Genomic DNA, 21,237 nt, shown 5'->3' with positions numbered 1-21,237 from the left:
TAAGAAAGTGCACTTGAAGAACAGGGACTGTCTGCCCAGGGGGCCTGTGCTCCAAGAGTAGCTCTCTGTGAGTGAAGACAGATGTAACATTTTCACCCACCATGTTGTCCCAATGTTTCACAAACGGGATTGTGAGGAACTCCAAACTGGGTGAATGGGCAGTCAATTGGCAAATGCAATTCCATGTAAGCAAGTGTACAGTGGTGCACACTGGGGCAAAAGTCATGTCACATATATACTAATAGAATGTGAACTGGCAGTAACTGACCAGAACAAGATTTTGGAGTCATCATGTGAAGATGTAGAACTGCTGTGCAGCAGCTGTGAAGGCATTTTCCATGTTAACGATGATTATGAAAAATATGTTCATGATCTACCAGGAGAGAGTCTCCTGCACAATCAGAAGCATGGTTTGGTTGGTTTTCAGCAAATGTTGGGATTGTTGAAAACCATTCAGCTCACTACATTTCCATTGTCTTGGTTCCACAGACTCAATGCTGTGTCCGCAAAGAGTCCAGAATTTCCTGGGGAAATTGGGCAAACAGCCCTCTAGCAAGGTTTTGGACTTAAATAATTGTGCATTAAGTACAACAGATATAATGGAGCTGGGTGAGTATACATTTTGATACGTATTTTTTTCACCCTGGTAATGGCTTCAGAGGCGTTGTTAAATACTTGAGTGCACAGGCCTATGGCATAAATTTACATAAAATCTACATGTGATCATTTGTATGCATAGATGAAAATTTAGGCTCACTTGCAAAAGGGAAAGCAAGCTTCGGCAGTCAGGGATTTACTCTGAGCTGTGGTGTGTCAAAAGCATTTTGTGAGCTCAATGCACAGTGTATGGAGACGGCCCTCTGCCCTAATCACAATCTGTTGGCAACAGCTATGGGTGTTTATTTATTTATTTAAAAATATAGCCCCTTAATATAATCAAAATATCTAAACAATTGCAAAAGTTGGTAGCCCCTGCAAAGCCTCTTTCAGCCAAGTCCTGGCCATACCTGCCCCCCACAACACACATGGCATTATATAAGAGTTATGCTGGATGGGTGTGGCTTGCCTCAGTTGACCTCATGGACCAAACGAGGAGGGCTGGTGGGTGAAGTTTGGTCTGCAGGCCGGAGGTTCTCTTCTTTGGGCACCTCTCTGCTGCCACCTGACTTCCAAGGCGCATGGAAGAGATGAATGGATTGGAGCCATCTTAGTCTTAAAATATCAACCCCCACCCCCTTCTTTGCAGATGTAGGAACAGAGCTACACAGAGTTACTTGTAGTACCAATAGTACCTTGCAGCTTTTTGTATCTGCCTCAATAAACATTAATGTGCACACATGGTTTAGTCATGCCGCCTTCACTTATATCAGCAGTGGTTTATCTCTCACTTTGCTTTCTCCCCTAGTTGCCATAATACATTTGCTGCCAGGCCTGGAAGAGATTGATCTTTCCTGGAATGATTTAATAGGAGGGACATTAAAGTCTCTTACCCTTCCGTTCAAATGTCTGCAAGAGCTGAAAGTCCTCCGACTGAACAACTGCAGACTCACAGCCATGGATCTTTCGTTTTTAGGTATCATCCAGTAATTGCATAACTTACTCTGAGAGGTTATTACAGTGAGTTATTTCATTAGAGATCTAGGTAAATTCTAATCTGGATTGCGGGGACCTAGTCCTGCAGTTCCATTTCAGACACATGGCTTGTCCACACTTACCTTTTGCCCCGCTCTTTCCAGGCACAGGTCCACGCTTAAAGCACCGTGCCCAGGTGTGTTGATTTTTTTTGCCCTGGAGTTTTCCCAGCAAAACCCCTCTTCAGCCCTCAGTTGGAGTAAGTGTCAGTTCTGGTTAACTGTGGATTGACGCTTGTTCCTACTGAGTGTTAAAAGAGCAGGTTTTTGTGGGGAAAGCTCTGGAGCAAAAAGGGGGGGGGCACTCAAACACTTTAAAGTGCAGAGCTTTAAAGAGCTTTAACGTTCAGACTGTGCCTGGAAAGAACAGAGGAAAGGTAAATGTGGATTAGCCCTAAGGCTGCATCCAGACTATGCAAATATGAGCTTGTTGAAGTAGGGCTGTAATTGGGGACACAAACCTGTGTATGTACCTGAAATTATTACATTCTTGCATGTTCTTAAACCAAAGTTTAAATAGTGAAAAAGTATGATGCGATCAGTTACAGATAGGTAGCCGTGTTCGTCTGCCATAGTCAAAACAAAGTAAAAAATTCCTTCCAGTAGCACCTTAAAGACCAACTAAGTTAGTTCTAGGTATGAGCTTTCGTGTGCATGCACACTTCTGTTTTGACTATGATGCGATCATTATTGTCTTCTGCTTCTTCAGATCAATGTATAAAATAGTATCAAATGCTTATTTACAGGGGAAGTGCTTGAAGTAATTCCTCACCTTGAAACACTAGATTTATCATGGAATACCAACATTGGTGGGAAGCTTTTTCTCCTAATCCAAAAAATCCCCAAAGACCATAAACTCAAAACACTAAAAGTGATGGATTGCAGTCTAACTTCTGAAGATGGTGAATCACTAGGTAAGAGCCCATGGCATAGTGATGTAGCAGCTTTGAATACTGTTTTAGCATTTTATTTAGATATCAAACCAAATACGACTTTGTATGGAATCAAGATTTTAAACCTGCCGCACTTGAATGTGTTAAAGAATTTGTGTGAAAACTGGCAGGTTGCGCCCTGTGATTTATGAGTTAAAGGTAAAGGTAAAGGGACCCCTAACCATTAGGTCCAGTCGTGGCCGACTCTGGGGTTGCGGCACTCATCTCGCTTTATTGGCCGAGGGAGCCAGCGTACAGCTCCCGGGTCATGTGGCCAGCATGACTAAGCCGCTTCTGGCGAACCAGAGCAGCGCACGGAAACGCCGTTTACCTTCCCTATTTATCTACTTGCACTTTTCAACTGCTTTTGAACTGCTAGGTTGTCAGGAGCAGGGACCGAGCAACGGGAGCTCACCCCGTCACAGGGATTCGAACTGCCAACCTTCTGATCGGCAAGTCCTAGGCTCTGTGGTTTAACCCACAGCGCCACCTGCATCCCTGATTTATGAGTTAGGAGGCTTCAAATATGGTTTGTATTGTGCCTGCCCATATTTTCCCATATGATCATGGTTTTCAAATAGTGGAGGTACAGATTCACATTTCAGCTCAGCCCTTTAACTTACTGTGGCTTTCAGCAAGTAACTATAGTCAGTACTTTTTTTTTCAGGGGATACTCAAGGATATGCAGTACTGGCACCTCTTTTTGTTGTTGTTAAAAAGTGTGGTTCTTCCTATAACAACTTAATGGTGGGTATCGGCCCCAATTTTCCCAGGAAAAAAAAGAGCACTGACTATAGTATAGTCATGCATAACATGGGAACTGGCAACACCTTATTTCATTGGTTTCTTGCACTAGTGATTGAGACGAAAGCATTGTTTATTTATTTGATAAAAACTACAAACTGCTTGATTGTAGTATGGTGTAAAACCTCAAAGCACTTTGCAAGAAATATTAATATTTTTTTTAAAAAATGATATTTATTCATAATGTCAAAAATACATAGATATATAAAAAAGAATGAAAAAAAAAACAGGGAAATACAACAACAAAAGAGAAAAAAGAATAAAAAGCATAAATACAAAAGAAAAATACAAATCCAAATCACATCCTTTCATTTGCTTGTTTCTTGGACCTCCTCACACCTCCCTTTTTGTATTCTAACTTAATTCATTATTTCAGCAAATTCTTCCCATATTTCTCAATTTTTATTTAAATAATTTATCTTAAAAATCTGTCTTTTTTTTCTTTATTAACTCAGCATATCCTTTCCAGCTTTTACTATATTCTGTTATTCAGTTTACCGTTAATTTCTTTAACCTTATCTTACCTTAAAAACCATAAAATTTCAAAATTTAAGCCATATTTATACATAACTCCTTCAAACCTTTCTACTAAAGCCAATTAGTTCCTTTCCAGCATATTCCCTGATATTTCATTAGTATTACACTAATTCCAAAAATAGAAAGAAATTCTCCTTTTTATATACTTTTTTCCTCTAATTTTATCCAACATCCCTTCTTCCTGGTCTCGGGTTATGTCAGTCCTTTCTAACCATTACATCCAGTCCATCAATCTGGTGTTCTAATGTCCGAGGCTCTTAGGTCTCTTCTATGCCCCCTCTGCGGATTTTCTTGTTCCTGTTTATACTTGCACCCTTCCCTGTCCCTTGTTGGTTTCTTTTGTAGTTTCTTCCCTTTCTCCTTGAGGAGTGGATCTCCGGGGAATTCCAACCGGTAGTAATCTCCATTTTCTTTCATCATGCTAGCCCATTCCCCACAGTCCCACTCCCCTAGATTAATTTTGTAATCCAAAAAATAGTTATTCCAAAAATAGCTGTCAACTTGTTTCACAGTCCCACCAGAGTTAGGAGCTTCCTTGACTCCAGACACACTCCAAGTTCAATCTTCCAATACTGTGGCTTTTGGTCATGCAGGACTTTGGATCTCTCCATTTGTATCATTTGAGGTGCAATCTCGACCTCTTCCATCTTCATCTGCCCTTGGGCTTGCCCTGTCAAGCCAGTTTCCTGAGTTGGTTGCTGTAAGATTTCTTTATCTTTGTTTCCTGTTAGTTCATATTCACTGGCTACAGCAGTCATCAAGTCCAACTTTTCATTCATCAAGTTCATTTTCTCATGCAACTGCTTCAGCATAGCATTTGTTTTGCCAAGGGCAGACACCAAAACTTCCTCCCAGCGCATTTCTGTTCAAGGTCAAGCAACTGGTCCCACGGTCTGATTCTCACAGCTGTAAAGTCTCCCTGTAAACCGCAGCAACAAACTGACAAGCTCCCTCTAGGGGACACAATTTCTATTTACGTCCATCTTTAAGATGTATCCAACAAAGGGAAATTTACTTTCGATTTTCAAATACTTTGTTTCTTTAAAACACAGAAATGCAGAAAGCAGCGTTGAAGTTAATTTGTTTCTCTCTCTTTTTTTAAACTATCTGTCCAAGTGTTCCGCTTTCAATCAATGGACATCTCCAACAATTTCTGTCCTGACACCCGTCCCCAGGTTTGGGCGATGGAAACTTATATTCTTTTTCTCTCTCTCTGCAGGCTTAGACGGTCAAATTTTTCCCCCTTTTCTCCTGCTGCCAAGGGGGTTTTATTGGTTATAAATGCAGGAAATTTCAATCTTTAGATCAATTTTCCAGGCTATTTAGCTTGCGAAATCTTTGCTTCAGTCTATTTACAAAAAGCGGAAAGCGGACTTCCTGTTTAGACCTTCCCGCTTCGTTGCCTAATTCATAAATTTCATAAATTTCTTGGTCAAATCTTCCCTTTTTACTCACAGGTACTTGTTTAGAGTCCAATTGTCATCAGGAAAAAGTCAACGCTCTCCGGCGATGGCTGTGCGGCTTCCCTCCGTGAAAGTAGCAATCGGTTCGCAGCACCACGCTGCTCACCCCACTCCGCTCCGGAGCCCCAAAGAGGGGTTTCCCCGCGGGTAGGGGAGGCACTCTTGGTGCTCTGCCGAACCCCACGTTCCCAGGCTTCTCCGCCTGGGATTTCTAGTGGGTCCCCGCCTTCGCCGCGGCGGGAAAACCCAGTTTTCACGGAGCCCGTTCCTCCGGTCAGAGGAACTCCGCCATTCGCCGATAGCGCTGACCCGGAAGTCCTCCGAAATATTAATATTTTAAATAAGAACCTGTTAAAAACAATTTAAAACATTTTAATGTCATGAAAATGAATAGCACGATATAAATGACAAATTGCTAGGGAGGTGTATCAAAATATATGGTTAGTCTGATCAAATCAGCATTTGAAAATTTTCCCCTTACTGGTTCAACATTTAAATGAGTTTAAGCTCCTGTTGTTTGGTCCCAGCTCCTGCCAACCTAGCAGTTCGAAAGCATGTCAAAGTGCTCCGGCGGGAAGGTAAACGGCATTTCTGTGCGCTGCTCTGGTTTCGATAGAAGCGGCTTAGTCATGCTAGCAACATGACCCGGAAAAACTGTCTGTGGACAAACGCCAGCTCCCTTGGCCAGTAAAGCGAGATGAGCACCACAACCCCAGAGTCGTTCACGACTGCACTTGACTGTCAGGGGTCCTTTAAGGCAAATTAACATTCATTAGCATGGGGAAGGAAACTTCATATTGGCATATGTTGTCTGATTGGCTTTTCAGAAGCATGGGCAGTCTCTCAAGATGTGTGAGGTATTGACTGGTTCATGTTTGTCACAAAAGGTGCGGGATAACCTTTTTCAAATCCTAAAGGGGTTAAATTTTAAAATGAGATATGTGTAATATCTCTCCCTCCCTCCCTCCCTCCCTCCCTCTGCCCACTTCCCATTAAGACAGATGCATACATAAAGGTTATGTGGTTATTCTGGGGAGTCCAGACAACATCCAGATAACTACATCTTGGACATGACCTTAAAAAGAATATTTAGAAACTAGATAAATGAAATTATTGCCCATTTATTTATCATGAGGCAAATAATATTTCCTTTTTCGATTGGATTTAGAACTACCTTCTTGTTTTGTTTTAAATTGCAAGTGCCCTGATTTCCTAATAATAAACCTATTTTAAATTTATTACATTTCTCTTCCATTATCTGCTCTGAATATGTTGTGACCAGTTCATCCCTTGGCTTCTTTTCAGCTCGGCAGCTCTACAAAATCCACAGCCTTGAAGTACTGGATCTGTCAATTAACAAAAAGATAGGATATAGCCTGGAGAGTATTGCCCAGGAATTAAAGCATGTCTCAGGACTGAAAGTACTTAATCTGAACAGGTGTGGGTTAAAGCTAGATGGATTCAAGTGTTTAGGTAAGTTGGTTGGCATCTGTCAAGAGTGTGTCTTCGGGGGTGAAGTGCAGGTGATGATTTGGTAGCTGGGACTTTAATAATGATACTTAGCATGTGCACAGAATTTCTGACTGTTCAGATGCATTATCTTCCTGCAATCCTTACAGCAACCCTGTAAGGTACATGAATATTATTCTGCATTGCAGCGGGTTAGACTAGATGACCCTTGAGTCCCTTCCAACTCTGAGGTTCTATGATTATACCTCTATTGCAGATGGGAAACTGAAGCTGTGTTCACAGTAGACCTTTAAAGTACTTGAAGAGCATTTCCGTCCTCAAAGGTTTGCCCCTCACAGAGCTACAATTCCCTGCAACGCTTAACAAACTACAGTACTCAGAATTCTTTGAAAGTGCTTTAAATATATTCTGCGTATGCATTTGTCAACATCTGTAACTGGAAATTTTGAAATAAATGTGAATTAGAAATACATTCACAAATCCAAATTAGGGCAAAAATGCTAGAAAATATTTTCCCAAATGTGCTTTAGGTCTACTTATCAATCAGATTTTGGGCAGTATTATCTAATTTGAAAACATTTGAAATTAAAAATATCAAATTTGAATTTTCAAATTGCCAAATTTCAACATCATTTGATTTGATTTTTTTTTTTTTGCCAGCCTCTGCCAATGAAGAGAAGGAATGTGCAAAAGGACTAAAGGAGGCTAACAACAGATTTCCTTGATGGCAAATTGATTATTGACAAGTTGTCTTCCTGTGCCTATTTTATTTCAGCTAGTGCCTTGCAGCACCTGCTGGAACTAAGAGAATTAGATCTGTCATGTAATAAAGAGATTGGAGGAGGTTTCAAGTACTTAGCAGCTCATTTGGCCGAGCTAAGGAACCTAGAAGTCCTGAATCTTCATCAGTGTTGTATTACAGAAGAGGACATGACTGTTTTAAGTAAGATATTGCAAAATCATTTAATCGTAGAATCGTTTTTGCAAAATCATTATGTGGAATATTTAATTGGAAGATTATTTTATCTTCAATCAATCAATCAATCATCTCTCCCACTAGCTCAGAAATACCTCTGGCCCTCCAGATGTTGCTGGACTACAAATCCCATAATATCAGAATGTTCATTAGCTATGTTTGAATGCACTGATGTGAGCTGGAGTCCAACAATATCTAGAGGACCACATAAGGAGCACATCCTTGGGGATCCATTCTGTGGACATGACCAAACCAGCAATGTCTTTGATTAAAGTTACAGCAAGTTTAGCCAACATGGTACCCTCCAGCTGATGTTGGTTAACAACTCCCATTGTCCCTGACTGTTGGCAATGCTACATGGGAGTGATGGCAGCTGAAGTCCCACAATATCTGGAAGGTTACTACTTGGCAAAATAATAGGTATTATAATAAGCAACATAAACAGCCCAGCCCAGTATTGTCTGGCACCAGCCCCCCGGGTTCTCCAACATATTTTCTAACTTGCTGCTATGCCTAGCTACACTTTAGTCTTCCCCTTCCCCACTGCATTTCAAATCACATTTGCACTTGGGTGTGTTCACATTGCCACTTTGGATCACACTGACATTGGCTTTTTTGGTGTGTTCCACAGTGCTTCCCCTCCACCCCAGCTGTTTCCATCAACATGGCTTAATTAGTATCAGGATTTCTGTTTTGTGTACAAACCAGGAGGCTACAATTCTCTAAGTTCCCTGAGGAGAGTTTGGGGGAAGCTGTGACTGTTTAAAGTGGTATGATGCTGCCTTAAATGTATAATGCCGATGGGGCCTAAGTATATGTTTGGTGGTAGGAGCAGGGTTGGCCACTCGTGTGTGTGTATATATAGATATACACACAAACACTTCTGCAAACTTCAGAGTTCACCCAAACATTACGATATCCACTTCTTGCTTCTTGGTGGGACTGTTTTGCTACAAAGCTGTTGGCACAGTCTGATGAAGTTCATCATCCAATGGAATGTAAATAGTACTTCTAAAATACGGAGGCAGCAGGTGGCATCTGTGAAGAAGTAGTGCCTGTTCTAAGCTTGTGGCTACTGCTACATGTGGGTGCATGATCTGAAAACAACAGCAGCAAAATTCTTTTTGCTTCAAAAGTATATTTATTCATATTCAAATTTATGCAGATTTAATCAATCAATTGGTTAATATACTAAAACTGACAGTTTATTGGCTAAGGTTTATTTAATTTAGTGGCATCACTGGATTTGATGAAATTTGATCATTCTTCCATTCTTCAGTTTTCAAATAACATAGTATATTAATACCCAAGAAAAGGGAGTGATAGTGATGAGCAGGACATATTTGAATATTTTCAGCTCCTTTAGGTTGATTGTGGAGTTGATGTTTACTGTGTTGCAGCTGTACTATCCTTTGATCTTTTTGCAGCCTATGTAATTCCCCTTTTGTCGAGTCTTCAGGACCTGGATTTATCATTAAATAAAAGCATTGGGAAGTCTTCCGACCACCTTCTTAGCAGACTCCGTTTTTTACCAAAACTGAAATCTGTGCTTCTCAGCAACTGTTCTTTAAAGCATGATTCATTTGCATCTTTAGGTAAGAATATGCCTTAAAATGTTTCTAGCTTTCCTTATCTATGTCTCCATCTTACCAATCCACAGGGCTAGTATATCAATTGGGCATGAATGTCAAATAGAAAGAGACAGTAATTTGAATAAACATTCCTGGGAATATTTATCAGGAGGTGCATTACAGAGCCATCTACTTTCATTAGGTCTGATATAATCAAATGTATGGAAAGGGGAACAGAAGTTCAATTTCTATGCAGAGAATACATTTCATTGAAGGGCTTCTCAGTACTGAAATAACCACCTTCCATTAAAGATCTTTTGCTAGACATAGAGCAGTATAAGATAATACTTAATTGTAGTATTTTCATTCCCTCATTCTCATTCTCTCTTTCCCAGATGGCTTTGCTATTTTTTGTTTATTCATTATTCATACATTCACTCAAGAAATAATATCCAACTCTTCATATAGGTTTCTAGTGGCAGCTCAGAGTACTAAATCAAAAGTACAACAAAAGCTTTGAAACACGTAAAACACTAAAAACCAAGAGCAGCATCATGCTTTGCCACTGTCCAAAGAATCTCATTCAACCCCTTTCTTCTAGTATCCAGACATCAAGAGCTATATTTTTTGTGATCTCAAGTCCTGCTGACAGTTAATTATAGAAGTTGGCAACTTCTTTTCTTTTTCTTCATTTAACTGTGTCCTGTAAAGCAATATGAGCTCTTTCTTAAGACATAATTGCATCATTTATTGATTCCTAAATTAACAAAAAACATTGCTCCATTGTCAGAAACACTGTAGGCTTGTTCCTATCTTTGTTTTGCCTACAAGGCTGGTTCTGTTTGATCATCCTATAACAAAGCTATAATAAAGTTGTTCTCTTATCCAAATATCTGTACTGAGGAAAAGGAGCAACACAGAGTGAAAATTAGGCACATCCAAGTCCCATTATCATCAGTGGAATATTATGCACATAGGTAATGCTTATCTGTGATGCAGTTAACACATGCACACGTAACTTCCTGTGGATTATGTCCATGATGTGCATTTCATATGGTGGTCACTTGAAACTGCACCCTTGGCAGCTATCTGCAGAGAAGCTTGTCATGCAAACTGGGATATTTTCTCTGTACCCTTTTACGTTTGATGCAACAAAGAGAAAATCCCTTGGTCTGTGTGACAACCTGCAGCTGGATGGAGACTGCTAATACAGATGCAGTCTTTACACTGGCCTTTGACACCTGAGATGTGTGTGTTTCAAGACCCTCCCTATTCTTTTGACTGTAATCTGATTTAACTGTTCTGAATTCTGAATTTTAAATTTTTGTAACCCCTGCTGGGACCTCCGTATTGTATACGCTTCCATATGTTTGTAGAAATCTTAATTTCAAGGGGAAAAAATATGCAGTTGTTTCTGTCAGAGAGATTTTAGCACACTTGTGGCCAAAGCCCTGTGTACTCTTCCTTGAGGATAACTCTCATTGAGGGCACAGTGGGACAGTTCCATGCGCACACATATATGGTTAGGTTGCACATCCCTCACTGAAAGTAATTGGAGGTTGAATGTACTCAACATTGGATGGATTGTATCCCATGTGTTTTTTCCTCAATGTTTGAACATGGTTTAGGGGAGGTGCCTCTTAGAAAAGTATAGGAAAAGCATATTTCTGATTGCCAATGTAGAGCCCAAATCGCCAGGGAGGTTTGCTGCATAAGCAGCTGTACAAAAGCAGTTGTCTTGCTGCTCAGCTCCCATTAATTTCAGATGAACTTTTGAAGGTAGGCCTCCTGGTTGTGAACAGAGAATGCTTGGAGGTACATTGTGCAGCTCCTCTTGGCACCCTTCCTGCATGATTTATTTCAGGAAAAGCTCAGTCACATATATTTGCTTTAACCACAACCATGTGGCACTCTACTTTTCCACTGGAATAAATGACAACCATTTATATGCATGGGAGAATTGCATTCAACGATTCCAGGGGGGAAGGAGTCAAACCTGCCCTTTAGGGTGACTCCTAGCTGCTGAGACTCAAGTCACTTGAACTTCACAGACCCATTCTAGGTTTTGTTTCTTGGTAGCACTGAAGTGTGATAGAATGTTGGGAGAAGGGGGGAGAGAATGTTGTATACGGTCTGATCTATTTCGAAGATACGCAGCTGGGTGCAGAGGGTTGAATGGCACTGGACCAGGCCTATTTATTTCAGTAAGCACAAGATGTTGTTGCTAATCTTTTCAGCTGATGCTGCCCTTCACCTTCCTGAACTGGAGATATTAGACCTTTCTTGGAATAAATGCGTTGGCGGGAACCTAAAGCTGATTTTGAAAGCGCTAAACCTTGGAGCTGAGATCAAAGTGTTAAGACTAAGCAGCTGCAGCTTGGTGGATGAGGACCTGGGTGGCCTTGGTTGGTATAAAATTGTATTTCCCTTCTCCTTAGTACTCCTTGTTTTCAGACCACACGTCAGAGCTGATTTGTTCATTGGACATGAGAGACTTTTCTACAAATGGAAGGAAATCTGGCCAGTAGTATATTTTCAAATGGGATATTTCACCATGCCTATTTGCTTTATAGTGGACTCAACTCAGTGGACTATTGATCATGGACCAAGGTGGGAGATATGAAATAAATGTATTTTACCAATGTTTATGCAGAGCAAATAATGCCAGGTGATGCTCACTATAGGATGATTTATTATTTATTAATTTTTTAAGTCTCTCTATCTTGCCCAAGGCAACCCAAAGCAACTTACAACCAAACAACCCCACATAGGTACATACATTAAAACCAAGCGGTGGAAGAAATACATTAAAAACATCCCACCTACTTCTAAAAGGCCAGAGATAGTTACAGAGGCAAGTTTTTGCCTGGCACCTAAAGATATACAGTCATAACTTGGCACTCGAACAGCTTGGCTCACGAACAAATCAGCTCCCAAATGCCGCAAAGTAAGTGTTCCAGTTTGCAAACGTTTTTCAGAAGCCGAACTTCCGACACGGCTTCTGCTTGAGTGCAGGAAGCTCCTGCAGCCAATCGGAAGCCGCGCCTTGGTTTTCGAACGGTTTCAGGAGTCGAACGGACTCCCGAAACTGATGAAGTTCGAGAACCAAGGTACCACTGTATAACAATGGTGCCAGGCTGGGCAAGCTTCCCTGGGGAGAGCATTTCACAAGCTGGGAGCCACTGCAGAAAAGCCAGTTCTTGTGCTGTCACCCTCAGGACCCTCTGGCTTGTCCACACAATGCACTGAACATATATACAAGCTGTCTATGCATGTACAAATGTTTATGTGATAATGTGTACACTTGTTAATTTGTACTGCTGTTACTGTGTACATACGTACACAGACTCTACACCTGTTGAACATTTCATGTAAATAAGTATGAGTGTACAACTTACCTTTGGTGAACACAGGTACACAGGCTTTAAAGGTAAAGGTAAAGGGACCCCTGACCATTAGGTCCAGTCGTGGCCGACTCTGGGGTTGCAGTGCTCATCTCGCTTTATTGGCCGAGGGAGCCGGCGTACAGCTTCCGGGTCATGTGGCCAGCATGACTAAGCTGCTTCTGGTAAACCAGAGCAGCGCACGGAAACGCCATTTACCTTCCTGCCGGAGCGGTACCTATTTATCTACTTGCACTTTGATGTGCTTTCGAACTGCTAGGTTGGCAGGAGCAGGGACCGAGCAACAGGAGCTCACCCCATCACGGGAATTCGAACACCCGACCTTCTGATCGGCAAGTCCTAGGCTTAACCCACAGCGCCACCCGCGTCCCTTACACAGGCTTTACGCTCATCCAAATAATGCACCCCAATCTCATTTTTCTCTATGATTTTTCTCCTTCCAAAGTATCACTCCCTTTCTTTCTGATACAGAAGTCCCTTCACCACTTGAAAGCATGTACAGTATATTTTGAAAACCAATGTTATCTACTGATGAACTGGTTGCATCTTTCAGGCCTGGTCATCCAAGCTGGGCATCTGGCTCAACTACAAGAACTGGACCTGAGTTATAACAACCAGATCTCTGACCAAGGATGGGCAATGTTCTATCAAGACATAGTTGGCCTCGAGCAGCTTTCTGAACTGGATGTCAGCCGTCGTCCGTCCTCACGTGGCAACTGTGGCGAATGGTTGGGCAAACTTTTGGCAGCACTGCTGAAGCTGCCCCAGTTCACGGAGCTAGGGCTGCAAGGCTGGGTTCTTTCCGAAGTTCAGCAAAAGCAACTGGAGCATTTTAATCGGGACAATGAACGAAATGTTCGCTTTGATGTTTGGTATGGAGCATGATGTCTTGCGCCAGTGTAACAATCTATAGCTGGTGGCCCAGAGGCTCAGCACGCAGTTCCTATAGCCTTACCTGACAGAATGCAGTGGGGTAGAGAGAGAAGAGCGCCAGAATTGAGAAACTGAAGCCCTGATCTCAGTGAAAATCCTACTCAGCCCTGCCTTGTGAGTAATTTTTCGCCACACAGGATGCAAGACTTGCCTTGCTGGACCATTTCTCCCCACCAAGAGGAGTTTGTGACTTGAGCAATAGAAAATACTATCTTGATCTGAGAAAATGACTTCCTATGAGTCCTTTTCTTTTCTTGCTTGTATTTATTCCCCTGGCCCTTTAAGGTATCACAGAATGCAGTTATTTCTTCTTGCCCTTGCCTTTGTCCTTTTCCTTGCCCTTGTCTTTTCCTTTTCCTTTGTCTTTTCCCTTTTTGTCTTTCTCCTTCTTCTTCTCTTTCTTCTCTTTCTTGCCTCTCCTGATCATTTTCAGGATCTCGCCAAAGGCTCCAATCCCTCTGCGCACCATCAAGCCACGCCACCAAGCCTGGACCTTTGAGGGGAGGGAGAAACAACCACATAAGCATTAAAATGGGGGGGGGGGGAGAGCAGCTGTTCGTAGGGATGGGAGAAGAATTAGCTCATTTTGTTCTTACAGCAGACAGACCAATTTGATGGCTGCAAACTTGCTACCAGATTGGAACACATCTCTGCTTCTCTGGATTTTACAATGCAGTTTTGGTGTGCAAAAAAGTGCACACAGAAATAGGTATTTTACTGCCAAAATGCATGTTACAGAGACATGCATTGAAAAAATATATATTTTAGTGGAAAGACATACAATAAGGCATACAATTTAAACTAAACTTTTCATACATTCTTTTAAAAAATGCAGAATATGGGATGGAAGAGACCCAGGGCTTTTTTTCAGCTGGAGCTCACCAGAGCTCAGCTCAGGCACCTGTCAGGTGGGCACCATGTCCGCTCTAAGAGAACAAGGGAGAAGTTCATGCTGAACAAACCTACAATTAAATAATGAATATGAAATGGGACAGACATAGGCTGCGCTGTCCATTCCTAGCTGTTTGTTTTTCAGATTTCAAATGTTGGCACTTAAAATGGATGGTGTGTTCCCGCTTTCCTCCCAAGGCTCAGTCATGTGGACAAAAAATCTCTTGCAGGAATTCTTCTGGCACCACTCCCCCTTTTGCTAATCCTTCATACACTACCCCATTAAAGTAAAGGGACCCCTGACCATTAGGTCCAGTTGTGGCCGACTCTGGGGTTGCGGTACTCATCTCGCTTTATTGGCCAAGGGAGCCGGCATTTGTCCGCAGACAGCTTCCGGGTCATGTGGCCAGCATGACTAAGCTGCTTCTGGTAAACCAGAGCAGCGCATGGAAACGCCGCTTCCCGCCAGAGTGGTACCTATTTATCTACTTGCACTTTGACGTGCTTTCGAAGTGCTAAGTTGGCAGGAGCAGGGACCGAGCAACGGGAGCTCACCCCGTCGCGGGGATTCGAACCACCGACCTTCTGATCGGCAAGCCCTAAGCTTTGTGGTTTAACCCACAGTGCCACCCACGTCCCAGTACCCCATTAGGACTCCTGAATTAGGAGCTCTCCAGAGTCAGTAACCTCTGTGCTTGTCATCCTCAACATCATGGACCCTATACATCACTATGTTGGGCCATCAGCAGAGCCCTGAGGGAATTAACCAAGAGGAGGAGGTATGCTGGCTTATATGCCAGGGGGCTGCCCCTTTAAAAGTGGTCTTAGAGTTTGTAGGAGCCAGTAGGCGGTGTTTGCCAGCATCGTGCCCTCCATGCTTTGGGCTAGAACTCCCATCAGGTTGTCCAAAACACCAGATTAGCAAAAGCTGCCATGTTCACTTGGAGCTCTCAAAGGTTCTGTGAATGTCTGCCTGCCTTGTCCCACCAGCTTCTTCTCAAAGTCAGGAGGAAAATACTCTCCTACCTGACCAGACCTGCTCCTTTCCCCCTTGTTCTTTTCTCTGTTCTCTAATACCAAGTCATACCAATGTACCGGGGGATAATGCACCCTAATCAGAATATTTTCTGGTGGTGGTATCTGCTACTTTGCTTCCACTATTTAAAATCCTGTGGCCCACCCACAGTTCCACTGAATTGTCACTATAACATGCTGCAAACCCATATGGCTTTTTCTGTGTGTTCTCTGTACCGTTATGGTCAAGGCCTTTTCGTATCTTTCATCTCGCAAGTACTGCATGGTGACTTGCAACCCTTGGCTAAAGATTTCCACCGCTGGGAACATCAGAGGGTTTCCTTCAAGCGTCAGAACCTGCAGTTTCTCTAGCTTATCCAGATTCTCTGGGACTTGAAATAACTGATTGGAATGAAGAAATAGCTTTTGCAACTCTAAAAACAAGAGAATGATAAAGGTGAATATGATGCATAAGCAACATCCATTTCATGTTTATTTGCAAACTAAATGTTTGAGTATTGTTATTGTTATTAATATTAATATTACAAGTGCCAACCTACCAAGGTTTTTCTTTTTTCCTTTGGTTGACAATAAAAACAGGCTCAATTGAATAAGGACTCTAGATTCCTTAAGTACCAAGTAGCTTAGAGGACAGCTAGGGAAGCTGTGTTCCCTTCAGGTGTTGCTGACTTCAACTCCCATCAACTCTAACCAACAAAGCCAATGCTTGGGGATGATGGTGGTTCTACAGCAATATCTGGAGTGCCCAAGATTGCATAGGAGGGTATTCCCTGCTGTGAAGAGGGGCAGAAACAGAGGAGCATGGTAGCCCATGAACACCATGCATTAAATGAGACACAGTCAGCAGGGCTGAGAGAAATAGTTGGCTCAGGATCAAACTACAAACAGGCCAAAGCTAAGTGGTAGAGCATCTGCTTTGAACGCAGAAGGTGCCAGGTTCAATCCTCTGCATCTCCAGATTGGATGGGAAAAAACCCTTGTCTGAAAATCCAGGAGAACCACTGCCAGTCAGTGCAGACAATACTGAGTTAGATGGATCAGTGGTCTGATGGTATACTAATATGGTGACCTGTGCTTCCTATGGCTTGTATCTCCCAATTGCTTTTGATTTTACAAAAAGCAGGTTCAGGAACCGCCAACCAAATTTGGGAGAGTTAACATGGGGGGGGAGGGGTTAATCCTTTCCCCCAAACAATTTCCTTGTTAATAATCAACTCCTGACCTAAAGCTGTCATTTGCCCTGATTGGAAAAATGCAAACACAACTGTGTGTCTGTAAGGCCCACCACCCTATTCCCAGTTGTGGCAAATAGTAGTTTTTTTTGGGGGGGGTGGGGGCACTGATTTCCAGCAGAAAAAGTCAACAATAAATGGTTAACTCACTTGTGCTGTGATCGTAGTCTGGACTGAACCTGCTTTTTGTAAAAGAAAAAGATGCTGGGAGTCACTGAGTTTGGCCTTCATATAGACTGCATCCTGCCTTGGGGGAAAGCACTCTGGTCTGTGTTCCCTCTGGGCACCTCCAAACTGTCAGTATTTTGTGGGAGGGATTCAGGTGCATCCCAGGAAATCGAGGTTTGCACAGTTTAAGGTGATTAAAGTGCTCAGTCATCCTGGCACAACAAACCCACTTTTTACAAAGTCCAGTGCCATCCTAGCACAACAAACCCATTTAAAAGTGTTACGTAATCCTAGCACAACAAATCCACTTTTTTACAATTACTCTAGTGACAGGGAAATGCACTGAATAGTGTGAGATGAATGTATGATTAACTGAAAGACGTATAAAAACAGTCCAAGCAAATCGGAAGCAATGCTCAATAAAGACCTACAGAGATCCCTTCCTGCAAGTACACAACATTGGGACGGGTTGTGCTCCATCCACATGGGAATGGACCTTTCTCCTTACGGTACAGAAGACTGGCTAGCAAGTGTGTGTGCAATGCCTGGAGGGATTTCAGGATGCAGAGGGGAGGGGAGCAAGGGGGGAACAAAACCCCCAGTGGTCAAGGAGCTTCAGTGGTCTGTATAAGTCCTACACACGTAGTCTGGCAGAGGAATCCTAGCCCCAGGCAAAGAGTGGGGTGTGACAGGGCAACCTATTCACCACCCAGACACATGCCAGCTAGGAGAGAAGGTGTTTGATGGGAGGAAAACCTTGCTGTTTTATGCCAGCCTGGAGCTGATGGAGCTATCAGAATCAGATTGGGTTTGATGTCAAGTGACAGCTGTGGATTTCTCCCCTGGAACACCCCTTTTTGAGGCTTTCTGTAGGCCTACCACCAGTGGGAATCCTATGAAGGGTACTTCTTCTTGCCCACACTTTTAGCAGGTGGAACAGGGAGTTGTGCACTGGAGGGGTGACCCCAACTGAGCTGTTTTGGGCTGGCGGAGGGAGATCTCTGCCCCACTGAAACCTCACCCTCCACCCGCAGCAAAGCAAATCAGGAGTATGAATTGCAGCCTAAATTATGCAAAGCAAGAATGTATTTTAAATTTAGCTTTGGAGGAAATTGGGACTTGAAAGACATTATAAGGGGTTGACAAGAGGCACCCTTGGCACAAGAAGCTATGGCTGTGAATTCTGCCTTCGTGCAGAGCCTGCTTTTATCTATCCTTTTACCTTGTAGTTCGCATATGTGATCAGGTAACTCTATGAGATAGTTGTTGTGAAGGTCAAGTACTTCCAAATTATGCAGCGAGCCTATGCTTGAAGGAAGATACTCCAAATCGTTGTTCTCAAGGTACAATTCTTTCAGGTTCTGGGGGAGGAAAATACACGTAATTTGCATTTTGAATATATATTTGTGTAGAGACTCACCTGTGTTCTCTGTAAGGTAACTTACAATTTATGGAATATAACCTACCACTCTGTTAGACGGAGAAGGCATCTCCAATCTTTTTTTCTTCTCCATTATTTTTGCAGGGGAAGGGGCTGTAGCTCAGTGGTAGAGAATCTGCTTTGCATGCAAAGGCTCCAGAATCCATTGCCAGCAACTCCAGGTATGGTTAACTATTTCCCCTGCCTGAAACCCTGGAAAGCCTCTGGTGGTCACTGTAGACAATACTGAACTAGTAGATGGGCCAATGGGACTGATTCAGTATGAAGCAAATTCTGATATTCCTGAAGAGTCTCACCGAAAGCACAACAGTATCAAAAAATAAGCAAATGTTCCTTTTAAGGTGCTGGCCCCACTGCTTAAAATTTTTGGTCCTCATTGGTTTATTACTTATTGTGATGATTTTAAATGCCATTTACCATAATAAACATCAGTTTACCATTGTTCTAACAATTTAAACTTGCAACCATGAACAGTGCATACACTATACCTTTAAAGAACATTCAAAGCACTTTCTTTCCCTCACAGAATTCTGGGCACTGTAGTTAAAGCATCACTGTGAATTTCAAATATGCATTCCCTAGCATCTCTACTAGAAAATGCAGTTTGTGTTCTTCAAGAATAGATCCAAATCGGCTATTGGACAAATCCTCTCAAATCCAACAGCCCAGCCCCCTACTTATGTTTTCAGAGAATCATAGAGTTAGAAGGGACCCTGAGAATCATCTAGGCCAACCACCTGCAAATTAGGGATATGCTTTTGGCTTGACTTGGTAAGTTCTGCAGTGCTGGCCTCTATTAAGTGGCAAAAATTTGCCTCCCATATTTTGACAGCTAGCTGTACCAATGCCCCAATTTTTAAAGACCTTGCAAACAGAGAGTGTTGTGGGCAGGCCCAGCGTGAGGAGTGCCTGGCTCGCTGCTGCCATGCCTCCGCCATGGGCACACCCTACCTCTTCTGCTACCATGGGTGCCCCTGCCGACTCAGGGGCTCCTCTGGTGCCTCTGCCTCAGGTTTGCCCCACCCTCAGGTCCTCTGCCATGGAGGAGGCAGCAGGGTGTGACAGTGGTGAGCTGCATCAAATGGCGAAGTATCCCAGGCTGGCCCTATTTGTGAGATATGTGTGTACCAGATTGCAGGTTTCTGCATGGCATAGAAGTCATTCTAATCTTTCTGGCTTCAGCGAGACAAAGTGAGGCGGCTGCCTCAGGCAACAAATTCTGAGGGGCAGAAAGTGGTTGCAAAGGTATGTCATGTGGTCTACCCTGCAGCTCCTAAGCTAACATGCTGCCCTGGGGTGAAGTGGGGGACTCTGTTCCATCATCAGTGCTGAAGTAAGACTCAACTACCAGTCTAGTCAGTTTTTGTGGGGAATGTGCCACTTTGTTCTTCGCCTCGGGCAGCAAATAGGCTTTGGCTGCTCCTGTCCTGGAGGAATGCTTTATATCCCGTTTCTAACATCTCTGGGCCAATCTAGACATAATACCACCAATAACAATTGTACAAATTGCTTTTTAAAAAGTAAATTGCAGATACAGTAGGACTGGGTGCTGATCTGGATCAGAAACCTGACGTGGGGTAGGTGGAACTCCTACTTGCAACATGATTGGCTGTCTAAACTTCCAAGCTGCAAATCATAACTCAGAGTTTAAGGGCCAATGGCAGAGGCCCAAATCCTGAAATGTTCTGTGATTGGATATCATGTATTGTTTTTTTTATAGAATATTTATTAAAGTTTTCAAAAAATAATACAATGTGAAATAAAAAAGAAAAAATAACAAAAATACAAAAATAATTAAAAACACATAAAATTTCCATTACTTATTTTCTTTTAACTTATTTTCCAGACCTCCTCATACCTCCCTTTCTTGTATTCCAATTCAAATTGTTAGTTCAGCAAATCCTCACCATTAATTTTTACTTATTTCTAAATCTTTTTTTTTCATATCTCTTAAGCATTAGGCATATCATGGATATCATGTATTGAACCAGAACATAGGAACTCAGAATCCTTAGTCCAGACTCAAGCTCAGGCAAACACAGACCACTGAATACATAACACTATGGAAGTGCCATTAACCAATTTTGCGTTACGCCACACCCCCACAGCAGCCCTTTTCTGTTATATCACACATCCCATGGCAACCATTTTTTGACTCACTCCCACAGCGCATTCTTGAAATCTCAAATGCGCCCACTGGTCCGAAAAGGTTTTACGTTATATGTTGTCTGTGTATTCACATACATATATGTTTCTTTGGGCGACAAGGGAAGGCTACTTTTGAGATCCAAACCTTGATCATTTTCTTACCTCTAACTTACTGATGCCTTCTGGTATTACTGTAAGCTTGGTTCCCTGGTCTTGCCCCATGTACAGTTTCTCTAGCGATCCAATTGCAAATATTTCTTCCGGGAACGAGGTGAACTTGTTGCCGGTCAGACTGAGGCATTTCAGCTTACAAAGCCTGAGCACTGCTGGAGATAGCTTCACACACAATTTATTGAAACATATATATAGATTTCTCAAACTGCAACACTCCACTACAAGTCAAAGAAATGAGCGTTGTTATCCTCCCATAGCTGGGTGCAAATCTTACTGTGACAAAACCCCAAACTCCTTTTAGGACAAGAATTGGGAGTTCTGCTGTTTGGGATTCCACCTGCAAAACTCCACACACACCCAACTGTCAGTATAGTCCATGCCCACTGGGCTGGTTTTGCAGGGATGAGTGTCTCCCCAGGTGACTTCT

At 42.5% G+C, this 21,237-nt stretch overlaps 3 protein-coding genes across 13 annotated transcripts in view; 2 read left to right on the top strand and 1 right to left on the bottom strand.

Moving 5' to 3' along the window:
* The window catches only part of LRRC31 (leucine rich repeat containing 31), a gene marked incomplete at its 3' end in the record, with an annotated part of 120,294 nt that extends 106,621 nt beyond the window's left edge, over positions 1-13,673 (top strand). For all 11 annotated transcript variants that reach the window (XM_081862480.1, XM_081862487.1, XM_081862486.1 and 8 more), the window contains 8 exons: positions 490-609; positions 1,406-1,573; positions 2,378-2,545; positions 6,673-6,840; positions 7,613-7,780; positions 9,241-9,408; positions 11,622-11,789; positions 13,342-13,673. In XM_081862480.1, the coding sequence (XP_081718606.1) occupies positions 490-609; positions 1,406-1,573; positions 2,378-2,545; positions 6,673-6,840; positions 7,613-7,780; positions 9,241-9,408; positions 11,622-11,789; positions 13,342-13,673 (1,460 nt within the window). The remainder of the gene's footprint in view (positions 1-489; positions 610-1,405; positions 1,574-2,377; positions 2,546-6,672; positions 6,841-7,612; positions 7,781-9,240; positions 9,409-11,621; positions 11,790-13,341) is intronic.
* A 349-nt stretch (positions 13,674-14,022) lies between these two features.
* The window catches only part of LRRIQ4 (leucine rich repeats and IQ motif containing 4), a gene marked incomplete at its 3' end in the record, with an annotated part of 11,637 nt that continues 4,422 nt past the window's right edge, over positions 14,023-21,237 (bottom strand). Inside the window, exons 3-6 of the mRNA XM_081862488.1 lie at positions 20,799-20,972; positions 18,270-18,408; positions 15,864-16,060; positions 14,023-14,214 (exon numbers count right to left, since the gene is read on the bottom strand). Of these exons, the coding sequence (XP_081718614.1) occupies positions 14,023-14,214; positions 15,864-16,060; positions 18,270-18,408; positions 20,799-20,972 (702 nt within the window). The remainder of the gene's footprint in view (positions 14,215-15,863; positions 16,061-18,269; positions 18,409-20,798; positions 20,973-21,237) is intronic.
* Positions 18,628-21,237, top strand: part of LRRC34 (leucine rich repeat containing 34) — a 24,374-nt gene continuing 21,764 nt past the window's right edge. Inside the window, exon 1 of the mRNA XM_081862679.1 lies at positions 18,628-18,649. The gene's annotated coding sequence lies outside the window, so the exon portion shown is untranslated. The remainder of the gene's footprint in view (positions 18,650-21,237) is intronic.

Source organism: Podarcis erhardii (assembly GCF_964252035.2).
Source record: "Podarcis erhardii genome assembly, chromosome: 5".
NCBI lineage: Eukaryota > Metazoa > Chordata > Lepidosauria > Squamata > Lacertidae > Podarcis > Podarcis erhardii.
This window is presented reverse-complemented; position numbering and strand designations above follow the sequence as displayed.